This window comes from Zophobas morio, unplaced genomic scaffold (assembly GCF_036711695.1).
Source record: "Zophobas morio isolate AGI-343-1 ecotype UQ-CSIRO unplaced genomic scaffold, CSIRO_AGI_Zmor_V1 ptg000021l, whole genome shotgun sequence".
NCBI classification, from domain to species: domain Eukaryota; kingdom Metazoa; phylum Arthropoda; class Insecta; order Coleoptera; family Tenebrionidae; genus Zophobas; species Zophobas morio.
In genome coordinates, this window is record NW_026972126.1 from 28,694,533 (window position 1) to 28,716,226 (window position 21,694).

General features: G+C 39.1%; 3 protein-coding genes across 4 annotated transcripts in view; all 3 read right to left on the reverse strand.

The window, feature by feature from the left end:
• Positions 1-185: 185 nt before the first annotated feature.
• LOC135131860 (zinc finger protein 142-like) lies at positions 186-2,036 on the reverse strand. The gene has a single exon (XM_064059706.1). It carries the CDS (start codon positions 2,034-2,036, stop codon positions 186-188), a length of 1,851 nt encoding a protein of 616 aa, XP_063915776.1.
• A 563-nt stretch (positions 2,037-2,599) lies between these two features.
• LOC135131957 (CDP-diacylglycerol--glycerol-3-phosphate 3-phosphatidyltransferase, mitochondrial) lies at positions 2,600-4,573 on the reverse strand. Its single transcript, XM_064059836.1, has 3 exons — positions 4,446-4,573; positions 3,381-4,214; positions 2,600-3,328 (listed from the first exon to the last, which is right to left on the reverse strand). Exons 2-3 carry the CDS (start codon positions 4,207-4,209, stop codon positions 2,715-2,717), a joined length of 1,443 nt encoding a protein of 480 aa, XP_063915906.1. The 5' UTR covers positions 4,210-4,214; positions 4,446-4,573; the 3' UTR covers positions 2,600-2,714.
• Positions 4,574-4,660: 87 nt separating this feature from the next.
• Positions 4,661-21,694, reverse strand: part of LOC135133034 (protein rhomboid) — a 47,521-nt gene continuing 30,487 nt past the window's right edge. For both annotated transcript variants that reach the window (XM_064061264.1, XM_064061265.1), the window contains 5 exons: positions 13,738-13,850; positions 10,262-10,379; positions 6,933-7,075; positions 5,941-6,209; positions 4,661-5,880 (listed from right to left, as the gene is read on the reverse strand). In XM_064061264.1, the coding sequence (XP_063917334.1) occupies positions 5,579-5,880; positions 5,941-6,209; positions 6,933-7,075; positions 10,262-10,379; positions 13,738-13,850 (945 nt within the window). In that variant the 3' untranslated portion in view covers positions 4,661-5,578. The remainder of the gene's footprint in view (positions 5,881-5,940; positions 6,210-6,932; positions 7,076-10,261; positions 10,380-13,737; positions 13,851-21,694) is intronic.

A 21,694-nucleotide genomic window follows, 5' to 3' on the forward strand; every position in this document is an offset into this window, starting at 1 on the left:
ATTTTAGTTACATAGTAGTACATTTTAGATGTATTTCGCGTAATTTTAGCACACATTTTTTGTAATTACTTTGTAGTTTAACTATCTTGGCAAAACTACAATAATCGTCCCTAACGTCAAAACATAATTTGTTCCCCTATGTAAATAACAAAATGATTGTTTAGTGCCGCTAAAAGCTCAATAATTTAACACCCTTCATCCACTTTGGCGTGTTTGCGCAACTGATGCCCCCTTAATCCACTCATAGTTTTCGATCTATAAGCACACTCTTCACACAAGTACCACTGGATCTCATCATCTCCTAAATGTTTATTATTTTTATGCAGCTTCAAGTAAGTCTTACATTTCGTAACAAAACTGCACTGATCACACTCGAAACACTTCATATACTGTGCATGTTTATTTCTCTTGTGTTGTTGTAAACCCCACTTTTGCTTAGCTTTATAAGAACAAAGGTCACATTCATACCATTTAATGTGTTCTTCAGGTACGTGCTTATTAATAGTGTGAGACCTCAAATCGTCTTTTCTTGTAGTTTGATAACCACAAACTTCACACCTGTGCCAATTTATATCATCGTCTATAGCATGTTTGGTCATTTTGTGGGCATTGAGGTAGGTTTTTCGTTTCGTTTTGTATGGGCACAACTCACATTCGAACCATTGGACTTCGGTGGGTGGTAAATGATTTTCAGCTATATGTTTTTTTAAATTGTACTTTCGGTTAGTGGAGAAGGGGCAGTGGTCACATGTGAGTACCACATTTTCGTGTTTAACCTTCATGTGGTAGTAAAGTTGGTGTTTTGATTTGAATTTGGCACCGCATTTCTCACAGTCGAACTGCGGAAGCAACAAATGCTTACTTTGGAAGTGCTGTTTAAGAATACTCTTCGTCTTAGCTTTATAGGGGCACTGGTCACACTCAAACCACTTAATCTCATCATCGGCTTTGTGCTTATATATTACATGTTGTCGCAGACACGTCCTATACTTTGAGACATACGGACAGTACTCGCATGCGAAAGTTTTACTGTCTTCGTCTGACTTATGTATGGTCATGATGTGTGTTTGCAAAAAGTGCCCCACTCGTGTTTTGAACGCACACTGTGCACACTCAAACCACTTATCTTCGATAGTATGTTTATACAGCTTGTGCATCCTCATGTACCCCAAATATTGTGTTTTAAACGAGCATTCGTCACACTTGAACTGCTGGGGTTTCACATGACTCAACTTGTGCTGCTTTATCTCCGTTTTCACCTTCGTTCTATACTCGCATTTGTCGCACTTGTACCACCTAACCTCACTTTCCGTCTTATGTGTATTCACCGTGTGTTCGTTCAACTGCCGCCGGAAGTTCGTAGTGTACGCGCACTGCTCGCAACTGTACAACTTCGTCTCGTTTTCTGACGTGTGTTTCGTCAACAGATGCGTCTTCAAACAATGGTCCACCTTCGTTCGAAACGAACACTTATCACATTCAAACCACTTGGTGTCGTTCGGGTGTTTATAGTGCTGGTGCCGCTTCAAATACCCCACGTGATCGGTCTTAAACGAGCACTTGTCGCATTGGAACTCCTTCAAGTCCTTGCTTTTGTTCAAGTGCATGTTTTTCTTGTGTTTGCGATGGAGGGCTTTCGTTTTGGCCTTGTAAGGACACTCGTCGCACTGGAACCACTTGATTTCGTCGTCCTTTTTGTGTTTGAAGATGTTGTGTTGCTGGAAGGTATTCTTGTAGTTGGTGCTGTAGGGGCAATAGTCGCAGTTGAACCTTTTCTGGTCTGGGTGTTTGGAGGAATCGGTGGCGTGCTTGAGCCACTTGAGTGGGAAGTAGGTCTCGAACTCGCACTTTTTGCATTTGAAGGTTCGGATGGAGTAGGCGGTGGATTCGGGGGTAGTGCCGTGGGAGCGTTCAATGTGTTGTCGTAGAAGTACGTTAAAGTTTGTTCGAAAGTCGCAGGTGGAGCAAGTGTAGGATTCAAGAGTACTTTGGGCGCAGTTGAAAGTTAGTGGTGAGGTGTGCTGGGGCCTGAGCATGGTCGTTTTGGTGGTGTTGAGAGGGTGCAAGATAACCTCACTTTCCTGAAAATGATTTTGGAGCGACTACGATTGATTTGTCATTGTGGGGGCGGTTACTTTTTCGTAGAAATTCACTTTGGTTTTATGTGGGAATTACATAAATTGTAAAAATTGGAGCATATGTCAATAAAGTCACATAACCTCACAAAAAAAAAGGATCAACGGAAGGTCTGTGACATGGAGTGAAAATAAAAAAAGACCACACCAATGAGGAGCTATTATTGTTGTCACATGAAAATACGTGATTGGCTAGGGTAATTAAATTCATTTGTTTTGCGAAATGGATGCAATCCTGCACCATGTTTCTTTCAGAATTTTATTTATGAAGGAAATTATTTTTCTGGCTTGTTTTTTTTTTATAGAATTAACTGGATTTATTTCAAACAAGCTATCGTATTGCAATAGAATTAAAATGAGACAGAAATCATCTTGATTTTTAAGAATGGGGATATGCGCACATGGATAATATTGAATAGCATCGTAGACAACCAGTAATACAGGGCGAATAAATACAATTTCACTTTTTTTTTCATTTTGACTTCAACACTTTAATTGACTGTACGCTTCACATTAAATATTCAACAAAATAAATAGACAATAAATTATAGTAAAGAAACAACAATTACCTCACTTAATTCAGAAAAAATTTCTAAAGAAAAAGACAAACCCATGCACCCACCCAGGCACAGCCCTATCAGTCTCCGCCTTATATCCAAACCTATACAATTTCTCGCACTCTTCATGCAATTTCTGCTTTAATTCTGGATTCTCGGTAACTATAGCTAACTGTGTTTCTAAATCTCTGTTGACAGACCTCTCCCCAAAATTAGGGGAACCAATCAAAGTCATACACGGATGGTCGTTTTTATGAGGGTAGTACCATAAACCCTTCCCGTGGTAAGTCCAACCGTCCCTCAAATATTCAAGCAAATTTATCCTGTTCTCTTGGCGCCGTTTTTCAAACTGTTTTTGGAATTTTTGTGCGATGAGAGAGTATGCGAAGGGAATGCCTCCTGCAGGCCCTTTGGCCCCAAGAAAACCATTAGCTTTAGGGTGTGCCATTAAAATATCGCAGTTGGCCTCATTTTGGTTGATCAAAGTTGACATGTATTGACTGGTGAGGTTGAAGTAGCCTGTGGCTATTCGAAGAGTGGAATTTTTGGGGGCTTCAGCCAGAATTCGATCAGTAGTTTGGGAGTCTTGCTCTATTCCTAGTTGCCCCATTTGTACCAAAGGGTAAATCCACGTATCTACAAGTTACTACATCAAAATAGAGAGAAAAAAAAGATGAAAAAGGTATACCAAAGCCCTCTTCTTTGTGAATATTACGTTCATCTTTGGCCTCTAACAGGTATCTTTCAACCATATCGCCAGCCTTACCGACAAAGTCACTTTTACGTCCATCGTAGGGTAACTGATCCCACGTCTCCGCCAAACCGACATTATCCAACTCGTCCATTTTTAAACTAAACGTCTGTACTTTCTTCACCAAACCACAGTAAAAATCACACAGCCTCCTATCTTTAATCACAAAATACCTATCTTGTCGATTCGTAAAATAATCATTTGATAAATTCGCCCCACTAATCACGAGAACATCATCAAAAACGTACAACTTCATGTGCTGCAACCCGCACAACTCGTTCCATCTGTTCGGAGTGACTTTTCTCAAAACCCCTCTAAACGCAGGAGTGTGGTAAAGCGAAACACTACAGTTTTGACTTTGCGACTGCAACAACGGCTTTAACATAGTCCGTGAGTTATTCTCAAACCGACTCCCCCGCATAAAATCCAGTAAAACATTCACCATTAGCTCCCCACGTTTAAAATTCTCATTCTCCAGTAGCGTCGTAACGAGGCTCTTCTCCAAATGCCCCGTCCCCAGATACAAACTAACTAAAACTATCCGTTTTTTCGCGTTAACACAGCCGTACTTGATCGCTTCGTAGAACTGATGGGGCTCTGACAAAATGGATATGTTTTTGGCATGCAGAGGAAAACATGGAGCGACGCTTGACAACCAGCCGAAGGGAATAGTTTCGGGTTTAGTAAACGGGTTTGGATAGATCGCAGAGTCGGTTTGTGGTAGCAGGGCTGTCTCTACTAGGCTATTGAAGACGCGTCGAAGCATTGTACCTGAAAAGTGAGGTTATGTTTGATATATTTCGTACTAACAGATTTTTTGGAATGTTTGTAGACGTAAATACAATCCTGGCGTGCTATTATGCTTAATAGCTTCAGTATTTGGGGAAATCTTGCGTCAGTTTTTGCGAGATTGCAAAATTTGTGGGGAGGGAAAAGTGAGGTTATGTTCGGGTGATTTGTGGAAAAATTAGCACTTAATTTGGAGTTAAATGAGGACTTTACCTTTGGTTTTAACAGCGTTTTTACTTTTATTTGTGTTATTGGTTTTGGAAGAGAACTGTCAAATGCATTCTACTTGTTGACTACGTTTATACGTCTTCCTCGATGTCCACGTCTCCACGTTCATTCGAGTCTCTTTGTGTCAGTGGTGTCAGCTTTGTATATGTGTGCAGATAGATGGCGTTTGAATAGGAAGTTTGAATTAATAAAAGGCTGCGTTAGGTTTAAATCGTTTTATTTCTATTTTCGGTATGGAAGTAATGTAATAATTGTAAAACAGTGTGAAACGACAAAAATAACAAAACAAAAATGGAATAAAGGTATCATAAAAAGAAATACCTGTCTATCAGTTCTATTTTACAATATATGAGTGAACAGTGGTCTACCTGAGTGTAAAAAAATACAATTTCTTTGTGATATACATTGAAAATCGTCTACCTATAAGGCTTCGAATACATTATTGTGTAAATAGAATTAACTAGCACTTTCTTTGGTAGGCTTATACTTATGTTTTATGACTAGTTTAATAATATCACTCAGAAAATGAAATAGAAAGTAACATCTTAGGCTTTCATCTCATTTTTCACTGGTGTAGACTGAAAGTAACCTAAGTCGTGGTGAAAACCTCGGAAATCATTGTCAAAAAGAACTGCCTCTACATAATGGAATTGTTACTGGAAAAACATCGTTCTCTCACTCCTGTTGATAACGTTTTAGGAACTTGATAAATGCTAACAGTTTGACAATAATTCCCCCAACTAAACGTAAATAAAAGAAAATTTCTTCGTTTCAGTCTTTGGTCTAGATTAAATAAATATAAATATTTATATACAAAAAAAATTATATACAAACGCGTTCCTCGAAGATTTATTTTTGTTATTAGTAACAGGTTCGGACTTATTACTTGGAATGGATTCATCTGTGTAAGTTTCAGTACGTTGAGAAATAAATCTCCAAGAACATAAAAAAAAAAACAAACGAACTAAATGCCGACCCGTCACACTCCGAACGCCGTTCCGACTGTGACGCGTCCGATTTTACACCGACGATTGACAACTTTCACTATAAACTCCCTAAACATCACACGATCTCAGTACAAATATTTCTGTACAAAAAATAACCAATAACAATCGGGGCTATACCCCGAACCTATTATACACGTACTGACTATTCACACCGTCCCCCAGATTCTCCACGGTCTCGACTGTCGGGTTCATGACGTTGAAGAGGATCGCGAAGATCGTGCAGGCAGCGTACACCCCCAGCGCCACCCACCACAGCAGCTGCTCGTGCAGCTTCTGCTCGAAGTTCTTCAAGACCAGCAGTCCGATCGTCAGCCCCGCCAGCGCCCCCGTCAAGTGCGCCACGTACGACACTGGCGGACCCATGCTCTCGGCGGCGTAACGCGAGTAGATGGCGTAGCCCACGTCGCAAGACGCTACAAAAGGAAAGACGATTATTTTTCTGTGTTTCTGGGCAGTTTGCGCAAAAAACTCACCGATGGCGAGGATGCCGAATAGCCTCAGGATCCCGCACTGCATGTTATTGTAGTTGAGGAGGACGTTGGCCAGATGGGCTGCCAAGAGGGCGTAAACGCCCCCAGAAGCACCTACGAGGTAGACGTCGGTATCGAAGACTGAAGTTCCTAGTGAACCGGCAACTACGCCTGCCATGTAGATCAAGGCTACTCGTCCGGACCCGTGCACCATCTCCAGGGGGAGACCCACCAGCATTTGAACCACTAAATTGAAGCCTAGATGGAGCCACCTGAAACGTAACGAAATTATTTAGTCCGTTTACCGAACAGATGGAGTCAGAACAAATCAGGGAATCTTTTGTTTATGAGTGAATTCGTAGATGGCGCTGCGTTCCAAAGCCGTCCTTAATACCCCGTAATTCATTTCTCGCGCTTCCTGCCATTACCATAATTGCGTCCATTACGTAACACTGCATTTCCCTTAACCAATCTTCGTTTTAATCTTAATCTCCATTTACTTAATTTAATTTTTTTGGCGTATGAGCAATCCGTGGGCGTCCAGAGGCCGCGGAAGCAAAAATTGCAATTTATTTGTTTATTTGAGTTTTTTCTTGGCCTGTGACCCCATCTCCCCACCCATTTGTTTTCGGAAACTTAACACAGGAAGCATTTTATTAATGCACCTCGTCTATTGTTGTTACTTAAACAGGATGACGTCCATTAAGTCTTATTATATAAGGAGATCGCAATAATAATAACGACAGGTCGGAGTAAAAATAACCCGTTCCGTACGAATAAAAAAATGCCACCATTAAACCACCCATGCGGAAATCACTTGGGTTATTTTCAATACTTGCGCGCGGTCTTTCACCGAAATTAGACCAATAAAAGTCGATTTGTGCGTCACGTGATTATTAATAACCTTTCGACCAATTAGCATCGATCACGAGATCATTAATAACCAATTAGGGGCAATTATTGCGTCACGTGGCGTATCGTTAACCAATACTCACCCTGCGTGGAGCATCATGTAGAGCAAGAACCTCCATATCTCAATTCGTTTGTCGGGTCGGTAGATAAAAATGGAATCTATGGGTACAGGTCCGGCCGGATTGAGCTCTCCAGTGCTGACACTGTAGTAGGTGAAAAATCCCAACTGCAACAGACCACAGCCGCTGTAATAACTCAAGTCATTAAGACGTTTAATGATTTGTTTATAGCGATTTTTGAAATTGCAAAGTGCCGTCACGCAAACGGATCCGTCTCTCGATAAGCAAAAAATACTATAATAAGCTCTTTTATATGCTTCCCTTTATTGCCATTTCGCATTGTTTACGTTCGCTGAAAAATTATATCTCTTTCGCGAAGGTTATCTCATCGCAATAAACTTTAATGTGTTTACAGATTAAAACGAGTCTAGATGTTAAAATCGAAAAGTAAGGTTAGATCCTACCTTGAATTAAATAAATATCGATCGCGACGAAGTCAAGCAACACCCTTGCTATTAGAGGGTCAGATCTGTGATACGTATAATCGCGGATTTATCGTCCGGAAGATAAACACGGGGTGAATTGATTTGAATGCACAATATTAATACTGGTCACGTGACACCATTAACCAATTAAATCGTTCGAGTGACAGTCGTAAACCAATATTCATCGTGCTACGCGTCACGTGATCACGCACTAACCGGTTAGACGTGATCCAATTTAATACATCTGGAACGAAGAGTAATTGATTCGACCATCTGCCCTCATCAACCCCAACAAACTTAATACAATGTTTGCAAACAGTGTCGTGTCTGTTCACGACAAAACCTCCCCTTTGCGTGCGCTTTGACGTAACTGTACCGATGTCCATTTTCCTGCCCTCTCGAAATAGGGGTTGTTTTCGGTTTTCCTCCGCTTTTCCTCGACGATAATAAAGCGGTCGTTGTGCGAATTTCGAATGGATGTTTGTTTCTCACGTTCCTGTTTCGACGAGTTTTGTAAGCAGTCTACTTCTTGTAAAATATCGTCATCAAGACAAGCAAATTAGTTACATTGAACTCATCTAGAATGTGTACAAAACTACGTCTAAATAAAAGAAACATATGGCTAAATTTAAACCACGGACGCATTCCGTTTGTACCCAACGCCAAGGTAATTAGAATGTTTTGACTGTTTCCCTAGACGGAGCCCAAATTTAACGCCGAGGGCGTAGAAAAAAAGTTGTAACTTGCACGCGCTTATCACGACGACTAATTGACACTTTCTTGTACACTGATTGAGTTTTTGTTCGGCACGAGTTTGGTTGTTTTTTATTCGGATGAGAAATTTTGACTTCCGATTTTCAAAATTTGGCGTTCGATGCGACAAAGATGTATAATAATAATAATAATTAATTAGACTTCTTTCCCGTAATAGTGACCGTGACTCTACTATTTAACGATATTTTTGTGAAAGTCGTTAATTCGTAAGCGAGGATCGTCAATTTTAAGCAATTCTCACATTTCCAAAAAGTCAACATTTTGATGCTCATAGTTTACATGTCTTTGTTTTCTCTAATTAAAAAATCACCATACCTAACTCTTGCACCTTTCCACTACAAATGCCTTCCCAAATTAGCGAATTTTGACTCTTTTTGACTTTTCCTTAAAAAATCGTAAATTTTTCGCTATCGATTTTATCATCAGTTTAACGTTATTTAAGTCGCCCTAACTCATTTCTACGTCCGGGGCTGCACGCCCTGTCGAGGGCACGTGCGCCATGTGTTTCCCCAAATGCAGAAACTTAAGGTCTTGTGAATTGATTGCTTCCGATCCAGTGAAACTGTGCCAGATGGTGTACTAATTTTAGATGAAATCCCCTACAAAAGAGCCGAAACTCGTCCAATTTAGCTATTTTTCGGTGTTTAATAGGGCGTAATCATCCTTTCGAGCTAAAACATGCGCTGTACATTCGAGTTTGGTCGGAACGAAGAAAAAGTTGCGTCAGGCCACGCGTAATTAATAGAATTAGGCGCCAATTTTAGATTCATTAAGTTGGAGAAATTGGTCTAATTATAGGTTATGTAAACGACTAATTATTTTTAGAACGAGTTCGGCCAATTTAGAGAGGATACATTGTTGGGAAATACGGCGCTCGTTAAAATACATTGTTTTTTTTTTTTTGTCGGAAAATATATATAGTAGACACCGAAGTGCGATAATTAGATTTCTTATGTCAAAAAACTACGTTAAATAATTGGTTTTTATTTTTGGCGAGCCAGGCGTTTTTTAACTGGCCATTGCAACACATTCCGTCGAAACATAAATTGAAAATACTCCTAATTGTACTATTGAAAGACCTGAATTATTGAAATTGCAGCGTAATTAAAAAAAAAATTATTAAATCTGAGGAAAGATTTAATAAAGATTGACGTCGTTTTTTGTTCCAGTTAGGAATTACACTTTCACAACTTTTTGTGTGGGAATTACAAGCGTATTGCTTATAAATTAAGAAATACCTAAACTGTATCCAAGCAATTATTATTGGTCTGTTTAACTGCAATTATTTAGATTAAGGTTTTAAGTAATGGCAAAAGTAAGTAATACGAATTCTTGGAATTACGGCAGAAATTTGGGAATTACAAGGTAACTCGTGCGGCATTTTTGAAAAAAATCGACGATAAGTACATAAAAATATTTTTGCATTACTTATAAATTATTTTGCAATATGACTTGAAGATATATTCATTTTGAAAATTACCTGTATATTAACTAAAATTTGCGTGAGATCGTTGATCAATTTGAGATGTGGCAGCTGTGGTTCTGGCGACGTTCGCGCCGAATTCTTGGAGTAGCACCGGTTTTTTAGCGAATCCCTGCCCTTCGCCGCGAATTCCTCAAATTTCTCGTGTTAATCGAAGAGTTACGTCAAAAATAAACACCATCAGAATCCCGTTGAAACGCACCGATCTCGCGACCGCATTGGAAAGCCTCACCACAGCGAACCGTATCAGCAATGTAATCGGAATTTAACATTTAAAATCGATTTACTTTGTTTATAATCCGTCGCGATCGATCGATATCGAATTAAAACAGGAACCGGCTCGGGCTCACTTCCAATTTTCTCTGACGCGACGGCCGGATCGGAAAACCGACCGTACTTTATTGCATCATGTGTGACCGCACCTTAACCCGGGGCGTAGACAACGAGCAACACGAACGCCGCAAAAATCGCAATTCCACCGATAATTAGAAATTGAATTTTCGCTCGCAACTGTGCCGTGCACCGTCCACATGAGCGTACGGAGCGCGAGAGAAGAGAGGTGTTTTATAAGTGGCAATAAATAACGATACACTAGACGTATCTGTAATTACCTCGACTAGAGTGATGATTATAATAAATAGGGGCGGGGGGCAGCAGGTGTAGTGGTCGGCATAGTACTTCCGGTCTCTTTCGTCCGTTAGGAATTCATCCGCCACTATATTGACCATCCTGAAACAAAAAAAAAAAAAAAAAATTAACGAAAATTATAAAAATTTGAAAATTTTGGCGAAATTTTTACTTTCGTATTTGCTATAATAGGATTCTAAAACCAACAATCGAAATAATTGTCTATACAATTGTTTATAAAAAGTACGACTGCTCAAGCAGTTATAAAGATTTTTTAAAACCCAAAAGTGCAACATTTTTAGTAGAATTTTGACGGAATATTGACTTTTCAATATTTGAAAAATATGTATAAAGCAAAAAAAGCAACAAAGAAATTACAAAAGTATGACTGTTTAGTCATTGAAGAAATTTTTAGTCTGCAAAGTGCAAAATTTTGAGAATTTTAACAAAAATTTGACTTTTCAATATCTGAAATATGTCTAAATTAAAGAGAAAAGATATTTTGACAGAAATTGTAAATTTTGACGAATTTTGATTTTTCATTTTTGAATATAAGTAACGAAATCAGCAGTAATAGATCTCTAACTATTTTATAATTTTGTAAAAGATATACAAGAACAGCTTAAAACAAAATTGGTGATAATCAGAAAACCAAGAATTATTTTAGAAAAATTTTGTATTTCCGCCAAATTTTGATTATCTGGAATTCAACAAATGACACGAAAGAAAAAATGCATAGAAAACTCGGTTGTTACTTACACGTCGGATATTTGCTGAAGCCCAACGGAATTTTTCAATTTCTTCAAAAAATTGAAAAAAAAAAAATTATAAGTATAAAACTTTGAAATTTGGGAGAAATTTTGACTTTGGTATGTGCTATGAAGAACAACTAAAACAAACAATCGAAATAATTGTCCTTTATAAAACCATAACCGTTTCGGCAGTCGTCTGTCATCCAAGAAATTTTTAGCCCGCAAAATAAACAACGAAATTAGTGATAACAGATCTCTAATCACATTTTAATTTTCTGAAAGATATACACGGACAGCTTGAAATACAATTGGTCGTAACTATTAAATCAATAATTATTTAAATATATATTGTAAATTTTGACGAATTCTAACTTTTTGGAACTACCAAACGACAATTAAGTGCCAACACGGAAAAAATGCACACAAAACTCTGTTGTTACTTACACCCAGGACATCATCCTCTGAACCTCACCGCAATATTTAAACTTTTTTTTTTCCCGATTCAACAATATATATATTTCTGTCCAATTTACGCACTCTCACCGTCTACTCCTTCTCATCGTTGCACAACGTTGTGCCCAAAACTGAACCCTCTCGCAGCGCACAAATTCGACAGGAAATCAGCAGGACGGAAACAATCGGAAAAAGAGCAAAAAGTCCGTCGGTGACAGTGTCCAGAAATAGAGCAGACGTCGTTCAAGGCGTCGGGACGCTCGCTAAACCGACGTTTATGTTAAATTGTATTTGCTTTATCTCGCGCTGTTTTAGTTTGGGATTTTCTCGAGAGACATCGCAATGCGAGTCTATTTGGATTCGAAATGGCCACGGATTTAGCTCGATCCGTTTTATTTTACCGAATAATGGATCGGGGATTCGGTTTATGCGGCTAGGATTTCGCAGCGAGTGAATGAGGGGGTTTTATTCCGAACGATGAATGTGGCCACTCAATGAGATATTTTCGAAGGGATTAGTGGCTATTCTGTAACGCATCCGTTAAATTTAAGGGTGCTTTAAAATTGTCTATTTTACCGGGGTGTTAAATGTACGATTTAAAGATGCTATTCTGTAACACGAAAATAACGGACGCCGACAAAAATCCAACTTTTAAAGCACGTCCGTTAAATGCATTGTGAACCACCCACATCTGTAGGCATTGTGTCCTCATCGTAGACTGGATGCACATGTTTACGCAGAAACTTTGACAATTAAGCATATGAGTGTGTGAGGTTAAGTTAAACATCATACGAAATTCGCATGTTATATTCAAAAAATGTGGTCTTAACTGAAATTATTTGAAATATTTAACATTAATGAATGTTAAATGTTTAAAAAATTGGTCTAAAGAGTTCAGACAGTACTTCCCTCGCTGTCGGAAACTTGACGACTGCATGCCTATTGTGTTTTTTTTCTCATTACATATTTGTAGTGGGAATTTAAAAAAAAATTGCGATGACGTCATCAACATTTTTGCAAGGACACGTATGTCAGTTGGGATAGATGTAGTGTAATACTAAGAATAAAATTATTGTATTCCCAAATTTTCGGGAAAATGAATTGGGTCGTTTTGAATATTGATTTGTTATAATCATATATCTAATAGTACTATATTGCTAACTGGCCTCAAAAGATTCCGAAAACATAACGGCAGAGCAATATATCGGACCTCTCTGTCTCTCTGTGGTACTAAACAGTACTATTCTTATTTGAGTGCAATCAATAACTCCAATCAAATCAGAAAAACGTGGCTCTATTGCACTAAAGTTTCGTTCATTATTCTGCCTGGTTTGTGGAGAGTTCGGAAATTTTATCCACTGATTTAGTAAATGAGCCACAACGCAATTGGACACTTCTGCAATGCAACAACTCACACTTTGTTGACTTAATGCGAATGAAAAACCATGTCCAGTTCCCACCTGGTAATTTCCGTGCCCAAAAAAATGCTTAATTTAATCCTGATCAGAAAAAAATTATATTTTTTACCTTTGCACACGTTCACGTCTTTCTTCCATAAGTGCCAAATTAATAATTAACCTATCTAATGCCATACTTAATTAAAGATTAATTGTTACCACCAAAGCTTTTAAATTGAATGAATTATTAATGCAAGTTAAAAAAACACAGAAAACAACTATAGGTTATATCCAAACCCTGCTTTAAATTTTAACGGTTGCTTTGGCCTAGCCGATAAAAATTCTCTCTTAAACGCTTATTTTAACCCACCTAACGTTAAATTTTAACGCACCTACCAGATACAGAATAGGTTTGTAGTTTTACCGTACCCTTAAAATTTTAACCGTGCGTTATTTTTATCGGATGTCTTACAGAATAGCCCCTAATGAGTAATATTTTTAACGGCGCTCCGTAAACAGAGTCGTTGGAATTTCCGTGAGGAATTCGCCGCAAAAAATACGTTTAATTATTTTCGACAATGTCAGTGTTAGCGTCCAAAACGGGCTCAAGTTCAAAGCTGGCGCGAGCCGGCGACGAATTTTGACTTCGGGTTTTGAAACGCCAATTAAAATCAGCTTCCGTTGCCAATTTTTCATTTCTAATAGACGTAAACAGAGTGCGATGTTGCTCGAAAATTTTGAAATTTTGACGAATTTTTGAACTTTATTTACGTCAACGAAAAAAACCTGTCTCTCAATTTTAGTTGGCCTGTCAAAAAATGTTGCCTTCACCCCTACACAAAAACCTGATTAACCCACCTGCGGAACAGGGGCGGCTCGACTAGAAGCAGATGGAAATCGTTTTCAGAGGAAACCTCCCGGTCTCTGTGATGGACCGCACATTTAAAACTCCTTGATCTTTTACCGGTCATCTGAAACAAAACAAGAAAATTTCAAAAAACCCACAAAACCAATCACCGATATTTAATTAGTCCGCTATTTCATTTGCATCTCGCTCGATCTAGTTAGCAGAGGGCGTGCTCGCTTAATCTCTTCGCATTCCGATCTAATCGAGATAATTTATGGACGCTCGGCCCTTAAATATATACAGGGGCGTCTCCGCCCTTTCGTTCCGCCGAAAAACGCAGTGGCGGCGGGCTCCCGGTGAGCCTCCGTCTAGAGTAATTATTCATCATTTCATAATGCGCCGCCCTTTGATGGCGCTCATTAATTCAGAGCCAAGATCGATGATGGAAAGAAGAAAAGAGTTGTCGTTGAGTAAATCATTTGATTTTTTTCGAGCGCGAATGATAGATGGGGGCTCCGGAATGATGGACGTAATTGTCGGATTGCGTTTTAATGATCTTGATTACGTCCACAGAAATTAGTTTCACCTCGAAGCGCGAAAATTCAAAGACCGCGGTCATTTTTTGGCAATTTAACTGATTATTGTCGTTTAAATGATCGGCTTTTACTTTTTAAATGATCCTGATCGTTAATTGAATGATCACTGTACCGTTTCGGTAAAAACCCGGTAGGAAACGGTACCTCGTTCGCATGCACTGTACTTATTTATCGATTGCGTACTGTTAATAATACATATTTAATCGAACCGTGTATTTTCTCTATGAATACTAGAAGCGTGTAATAACGGTGATAAGGTCCGGTCGTTCGGAATCGCGTAGATTCTTATGCAAATGCGAAATAGTTAAATGAGAACGTGCCAGATCGTAATCGTTTTGTTGCACACTTGAAACGGCTCGTTTTCACTGGGGGACTCGGCTAATGCCCGGTTGGCAGTACTGGTTTTTGAGCGTGTGGAAAAAACAGACACAATTTGCTAACCGCCCATTATCGTACTGCCAACTTAATAACGTCCACACAAAAAGAGACGACGAAATCGATCGCTTTTAATCGCTAACAAAGTGAGCGTTTTTATTGGGGTAAATTACCGGTAATATCTGCAATTATAATCTACGCATTAAATTATCGAAGGTACGATAGCCATCGCTGTTTAGTCGGTGCTCTAATTGGGAGAAAAACCATGGGACGCCCGCGCTTTTTGTCCATTTTGCGGTACGAGTAATTACGAGACGAGGTAATTGAAATGTTGAGGACAGATTATTTATGAGGATGCTGAGCGGCGACAGGCGTCTGGCGAGACAGGGAAACGAAGTTGTTGGCATTTCCGGAAAACGTACCAATACGATATCGATCGGGCTTCTGCCAGCACGAGACGGTTTCTAATTTATTTAATGTGGCTTAAATTCGGATTGTAGAGAAATTTCGTACTTCTGGTCTGAATAGCAAATATGATGGTTTCACACAAGTCTAGATATTTCACAACTCATTTTCACTCTTATTGTTTAAGACGGACTTTCCAATTATATGCTAATTTCATGGTCAACTTTCGCACTTGACCGGAATAAAACGTTTCAGAAGTTGCTTTAAAAAGCACATAAATAGTAAGATTGATGGCCACGCCCCCCATCGCCATCTTACAAGATGTCCTCTTCACTAATTCACTCTTACTGTGTCCTTTTTTGCATTTCCATGACATTGCCAGTATCAATTTTGCATAACTTAAAATAATTGCATAAAGATATATTTTGTCATATCAGTCACCCACCACCGCCATCTTGAAACAGAACCTCAATTTCTCTCTGAAGCCATTCTAGTTTTCATAATTCCATTTAAGGTGGAACGCTAGGCGAAAGGCAATCTTAAATTAGGCGCCTTTTGTTACCCTAAACGCAACCAGCAATGCAAACTGTTTTTATATAGTTTTGGTTTTTATATATTGGTTAAGAGCCGTAATTAATTTGTCTTGCAAATGGAATTATTCTGGTGAACAAAATATTTATTTATTTGTTCGTTTATTTATTTATTTTTTTAATATTAAATTCTGCAGCTTGTTGCTCTGTGTACTGAATTATCTAAAAAAGTATCAATGAATTAAATTTCTGTATACAATAAAAAAAAGCAAATTTTACTAAATGGTCTATTATTGAGGACCGCGGAATCAAACTCGTCACTAAAGTGGAGTAGGTAGATTCATTATTATTGATTACTATTAAGTATTTATTAATAAAAAAAATTGATATTGAATATTTTTCTCTTCTTGATATGTGTAATTTTAACTGCATTTTTGAGTTAATATTTTAAAGCAAACAGCAGAGTGATGTTTGTAACAATAATGAATATTTATTTAACAAATTCATTACGAGTAGATTTTTGATGAGAAGCAGTATTTTTTTATTAACAGATCAACCTGATCCAATGATCCATCGAAAAAACTGACCAATATCAACAATTTGAAAACGATACAGGACGAAATTTCAGAATGAAATATATAAAAATGAAAATAACGTTTTTTCACTAGCATCCATGACGCATGCAAATGTTGACTCATTTAGAGGTAGCAAATTCAACTTTTGCGACCACCGGTTCAAAAAGAAACATTGAGGTTATGTACGCAATGTTTGATGTGATTATTTCTTAAAAAATGAACAAATGTGTGCTACAAATATTACTTGAGTATACGCATGGTAGTTGGTAGACGGTAGAAGATAAAATGATTAACTCAGCGACAAGTATAAACGGTTTTCTTTGTGTTGAAGATTTAGATTAAGTTTGATTAGAAATCAAAACAAAATCATGTTGCGTCAAAAAATTGAACGTTTATTTTTTCAGTTTGTTGTCTTATGGTTTCTACTAATGAAAAAAATAGTATATTAACCACGGTTGCAAAGCCACTTCTAGACCTCGCGCTTCAGAGCCCTCGACGCTGCGCGTCTCGGGTTCTAATTTGCGCTCGGTCTAAAATGCTTGGCTCTGCAACCTTGGCTAATAATATACTATTGTGCCTGTTCAAATGATGAAACGTATTCCCCGTTATTTTATTTATATGTTTTTCTTCATTCACTTCATATTAATAATTTATTACATATTACATACTTCTTTTCTACATACATATGTATCTGACAGCAAAACGGAATACTTGAATTTTTGAAAACGTTTTAAGGGTATCGTAAGCATGGTAGGGTAATCAAAACACTAAATTTTTTGGTTGATGAAATGAACTGTTTTCAGGGGCTTGGAACATGAAAAAATTGTTATACCTCCTCTAGCGAATTCCTTAAAACTTCAAAAAACTGATACCTATCAACGTATGTATTTTTCTGGCCACGCCCCCCGCCGCCATCTTGCAACATGTCCGCTGCTCCAATTCTCACAGCAACCTGCGATCAGTCGACCCGTCGACCGGTCGAAATTAGAAAAAATACCGTATTTACAACGGAACGAAACAGTTTCCACGGCGTGCCAAATCGTCACAAACAAATGCCTATTAGAGCGCACAGCCTCCTCCGACTGTTGACCGCCGTTTCGACAATCTCAGTGGGCTGATTACTGTGCTCTATTTGCGTCGGTCTTAGGAGTCCCAGCCAACTCGAAACGTTAGCTTTTCCATAAACACGAACAGATTTCGCGACCACACAATGGGGAAGTGCACGTGTAGAGGACGCCGAGGACGAAAGTGTCGTAGGTCGAAGAAAGTGCCAACTGTGAAAATAGCAATGCTTCCGGGGGAAAAGTCTGGGTAATGCTAACACGCATTGGTTTTACGTAACAAGAGTTTAAATGCATTGTTGCGTCAGATTAAGGATACATTTATGGCGTGTCTCCCCTATATGCCGAGTTGATATTCTCGTTTTTCGAGAGCGATTTGAATCGGGTCAGCGTTGGGTAACACTTCGCCCCTAGAAACTCCTTTTTAAGTCCCGCCGATGGTACCGGGCCTCTGGCGAGTTAGTTATGACCTGGGTAGCGGGTTCGTGGGCGCGCGTAGGTTCAGTATGGAACCCACGCGGTTCCACTGGTTCCCACGACACTGGTGCAGGCTCACCTTGTCGGCTACATCTCTCTATAGATTCGCACCAGAGGTTAATGTCATCGGGCGGACACGCGTCGGAGATGAGCCCAAAAATGGAAATCGACACGACAGGACCGTAGCCGGAAAATTCCACCAGACATTCCTGAACCTTTTCAAGAATCCTACGTTCGCCCGCAAAAATCCACCGCTCTGCCATGAACAGGGTCACCGGAATATCGGTCCACTTTCACTTTCTTCTCTTCGCCGCGGGCCTTTCTCTCGGAATTCCACCGTTTCCGGACGCTCCGTATTTCGAATTGTTTTTACGGATGATTAACTGTTAATAATTGGACAAAAAATACCACCGCATAATCACCGAAACCGGTCGAAGGAAGCCGTTTTCGAGCGAAACAAGAGCCTTAATCGATTCCGAACGAAAAATCCGTTCGGCACGTCTGGCCGGGGAAGCTCCGGTCCTGTCCCGGATGACTGCGCGATTTTTTTTCGCGTCACGACGAGTACGGCCCTGTCCGCCATCAGCTGTTTTCCATAAATTTAAATAAATTTGGCGGAAGATTTATGGCAATGCCGAAATTAGCTATACAGGGTGTTTTTTAGCAAGCGTTGACCGATCTATTTATGGAGAGGACAGCGATAAATAAAAACAATTGAAGGTCGAGCGAGAGCCGGCGGCCTCTTTGTGGCCGGTGTACGGAGACCGCGATGTGGCGGCGAATTTCGCAGTGCGTATACGGAGCTCCTCACAAAGAACTAACGAAATGTACGCAATTAGCACCCGACGACAGACACTATTGCTCGAGACGGTGTCTCCAAGGATCCGCGTTTGGAACATCATCATTCTCGCATTATACGAACGACATATTATCTGCTATAATTTGCTCATAACGGGGGAACGCAGCCGAAATTATTATCATTATACATTTGGTTAAATTAACACTTGAATAATAATAATAATAATAATAATAATAATAATAACTTTATTAACCACTGGATACAAATAACATGTCCTGCGGTGTATTTTCGCGTATGACATCTCCTCTGCAGTATCCAGGGCAGCTAAATCGCGGAATCCGTCCAGCGTCTCCCACATTTATAGAAAATCCTTCTCCGCCCGACCCCGCGCCGACCCACGGCCCGCCGTTGTGCAATTGATTGTTTCTAAATTATTCATAACCCGGTGCGGTCAGAAATCAATATTCCACTATTCGGGGCAAAGGCGTTGCCCGCCGCGATCGGCCGCGCGAGCTCTCCTCGAGAATTCCGCGGGGTTCGAATCGGGTCGTGTTCGCGGCTCTGCCAAAAGGATCGCCACTGCCCCGACGCTCGCGGCAAACAAACAACGCCATCTAAAATCAGCTGATCGCTGGCACGCCGTCCCGAAAAATGTGCAGGAGTCAGTGCACCGTCCATTGGGGGTCCGGCCGAGAATAGAACCGACTTGAATCACGCCCAGTGGCGTCGGGACGGATTTCCGCGAGAATGCGGGGGCCCGGCACCGGTCGTCTGCGCCAAGAGGTGCGGAGCGCCATTCAATGACCCGGCTCGCTGGCCGGGAGGGGCGCGCCGCAAGGAGCCGCCGGAGGGACGATGCTGCGAAGTGCGCGCTTTTGGGGGGTTTCGGCGGCGGATCGGCTCCGGGAAACTTGAGTATCCATTAGTAATACTGCGCTACTCTGATCTTCTTGTGCTAACCTACTCTGATTAACATGTTCGAGATACTTTTCAACGATCTGTTGGATGCTATCCCTATTATTCGCGTAAGACGTGAGTTTTGGATGTGCGGTCGGTCGCCGGCGCCGTCTTTTGTGATCGGGCAAAAACTCCTTTGTTGTGTCTATTGTTTTGTCTGGATTTCACGCTTGTTGACACCTCGGAGGTTCGCCGTTTTTCAATTTGGTCGTTTTAGCGGTTGACCGACGCATAAATTAAGTTTTAAATTGTTTCAGCGGTGTTTGTACGGTTTTTACTGCATCGAGGCAATAAGGATGTCATATTTTGCAGTTTAGCGTCGTCGGGAATGGCGTTCTGAGGTCTCGGTGGTCCTCAGTTTGCAAGCTCTGTGGGATTTGAAGCTTCGACCGGACATTTGAATACGCTTCGTTAATTTGTTATGCATGGTATTGGATGTCCTTCAATTCGAAATAAATTTCACATGTTGGATATTCCATTGTGAGAATCCTTTCACTTTTTGTCTAGTTTTGTTGGCAAAAAAAGAGCGATTGTCTGGGATTTTGGACGGTAGAAAAATTACCGTTTCATGTATACCTAGTAACAACTGGTTATTAAAATGAATTCGAACGGAAAAAAATGCTGGAAGGTTATTAAGATTTTTAATTTTTCGATCAAAAAAATGGAAAAACTGCAAAATTGTAAAACCGAAAAATCAAAAATGAAAAAACGAAAAAGCATATAACGAAAATATTGAGAAACATCTAAAAATTGCAAATCAAGGAAATTGAAGAAACGAAAAATCCAGAGATTAAAAAATTGAGAAACTTTAAAAAATATCTAAAAAATCAAATATTGTAAAGTCGAAATATTGAAAATTAAAGAAATCGGATAATTAAGAAATCCAAAAATTGCAGAATTAAAAAAATTTAAAAATGGAAAAGCGATTAATTGAATCGAAAATTGAAAATTTGAAAAATTGATTAAACGAAAAATCGAAAAATAAAGGCAATGAAAAAACTAAAAATTATGACATGACTAAAAACTTGAAAATTGAAAAAACGAAAAATTGAAAAATTTAGAAACCGAGAAATGGAAAAATTAAAAGAAATGAAAAAACAAAAAATTGTGACATCAAGAAGTTGTAAAATCGAAGAAAAAGGAAAAACGAAAATTTGTGTCGATATCAAAAAATTGGAAGAAGGTAAATAAATCCAGATTTTTCGAAAAATTATGACATTTGATTTCGCGAATTGTTTGTTTTTTATTTATTTCAAGTAAGTTTTTCCATTACAAAATTTTGTGATGATGTCAACAACACTTTTGCAAGAACACATAGGTATGCCAATTTGGATGGATGCAGTGTAATAATACTAATAATAACAGTGCAGTATTCCCAAATTTTAAGGAAAATGGAGGTGTTCTTGATTTAATTAATAATTATTTATGAGTCATTCATTAATTTTTTAAGTCATCTGTATAAGTAATTCTAAAAAACTGAGTGCATCGACGATATTTTGCATATTTCAGAGAAGATTCATTGGACAAAATCTTGAATTCATACATCACAAATGCAGGAATATTTTAATTTATATACATATGTACATATAAAAAAAAAATATTGTAAATTTTGGAGATCACGACATTCTATTAGTGGTGGGGAGGATTAGCCAAATGTGGTTAGGGCTTTACCATCTACATGATATTCCTAATATACATACAAAATGTGATAAGAATCGGTCTGAGATTATGTATCTAATAAAAATTGATACAGACGACAGACAGACAGACAGACAGACAAACGGAAACGGGAGAGCACTTTTTTCGTACTCTATAGGTCATGGAACGTCGAGAAAACATGAAAGTGGCAAGTCGTCCCATGGACTCGATTACTGTATATTTGCTTAGCTTACGTTCAGAAAGTAAAAATATTATAAAATTTCTCCGAGAAAAAAAATGTAATAGAAAATGTTAAAAAGCGCTCGAACATCTGTTGCGAGGTGGATAAAAGCTGTGGTGAAGCTCTTTGAAATCTGAATAAAGCCTGAAAAACCCTCCTCTGGGGCATCAAACACGCAACACATTATCTCGTTTTTTTCCAACAACCAGAACGTATCAGAAACACCCGAGATAGCATCTTCCTGCGCACTTTTAATTGCTTTTCCCCTCAGATCGCACGTTCTGGAACAATGCCTCAAAATAATTAAATAGTTA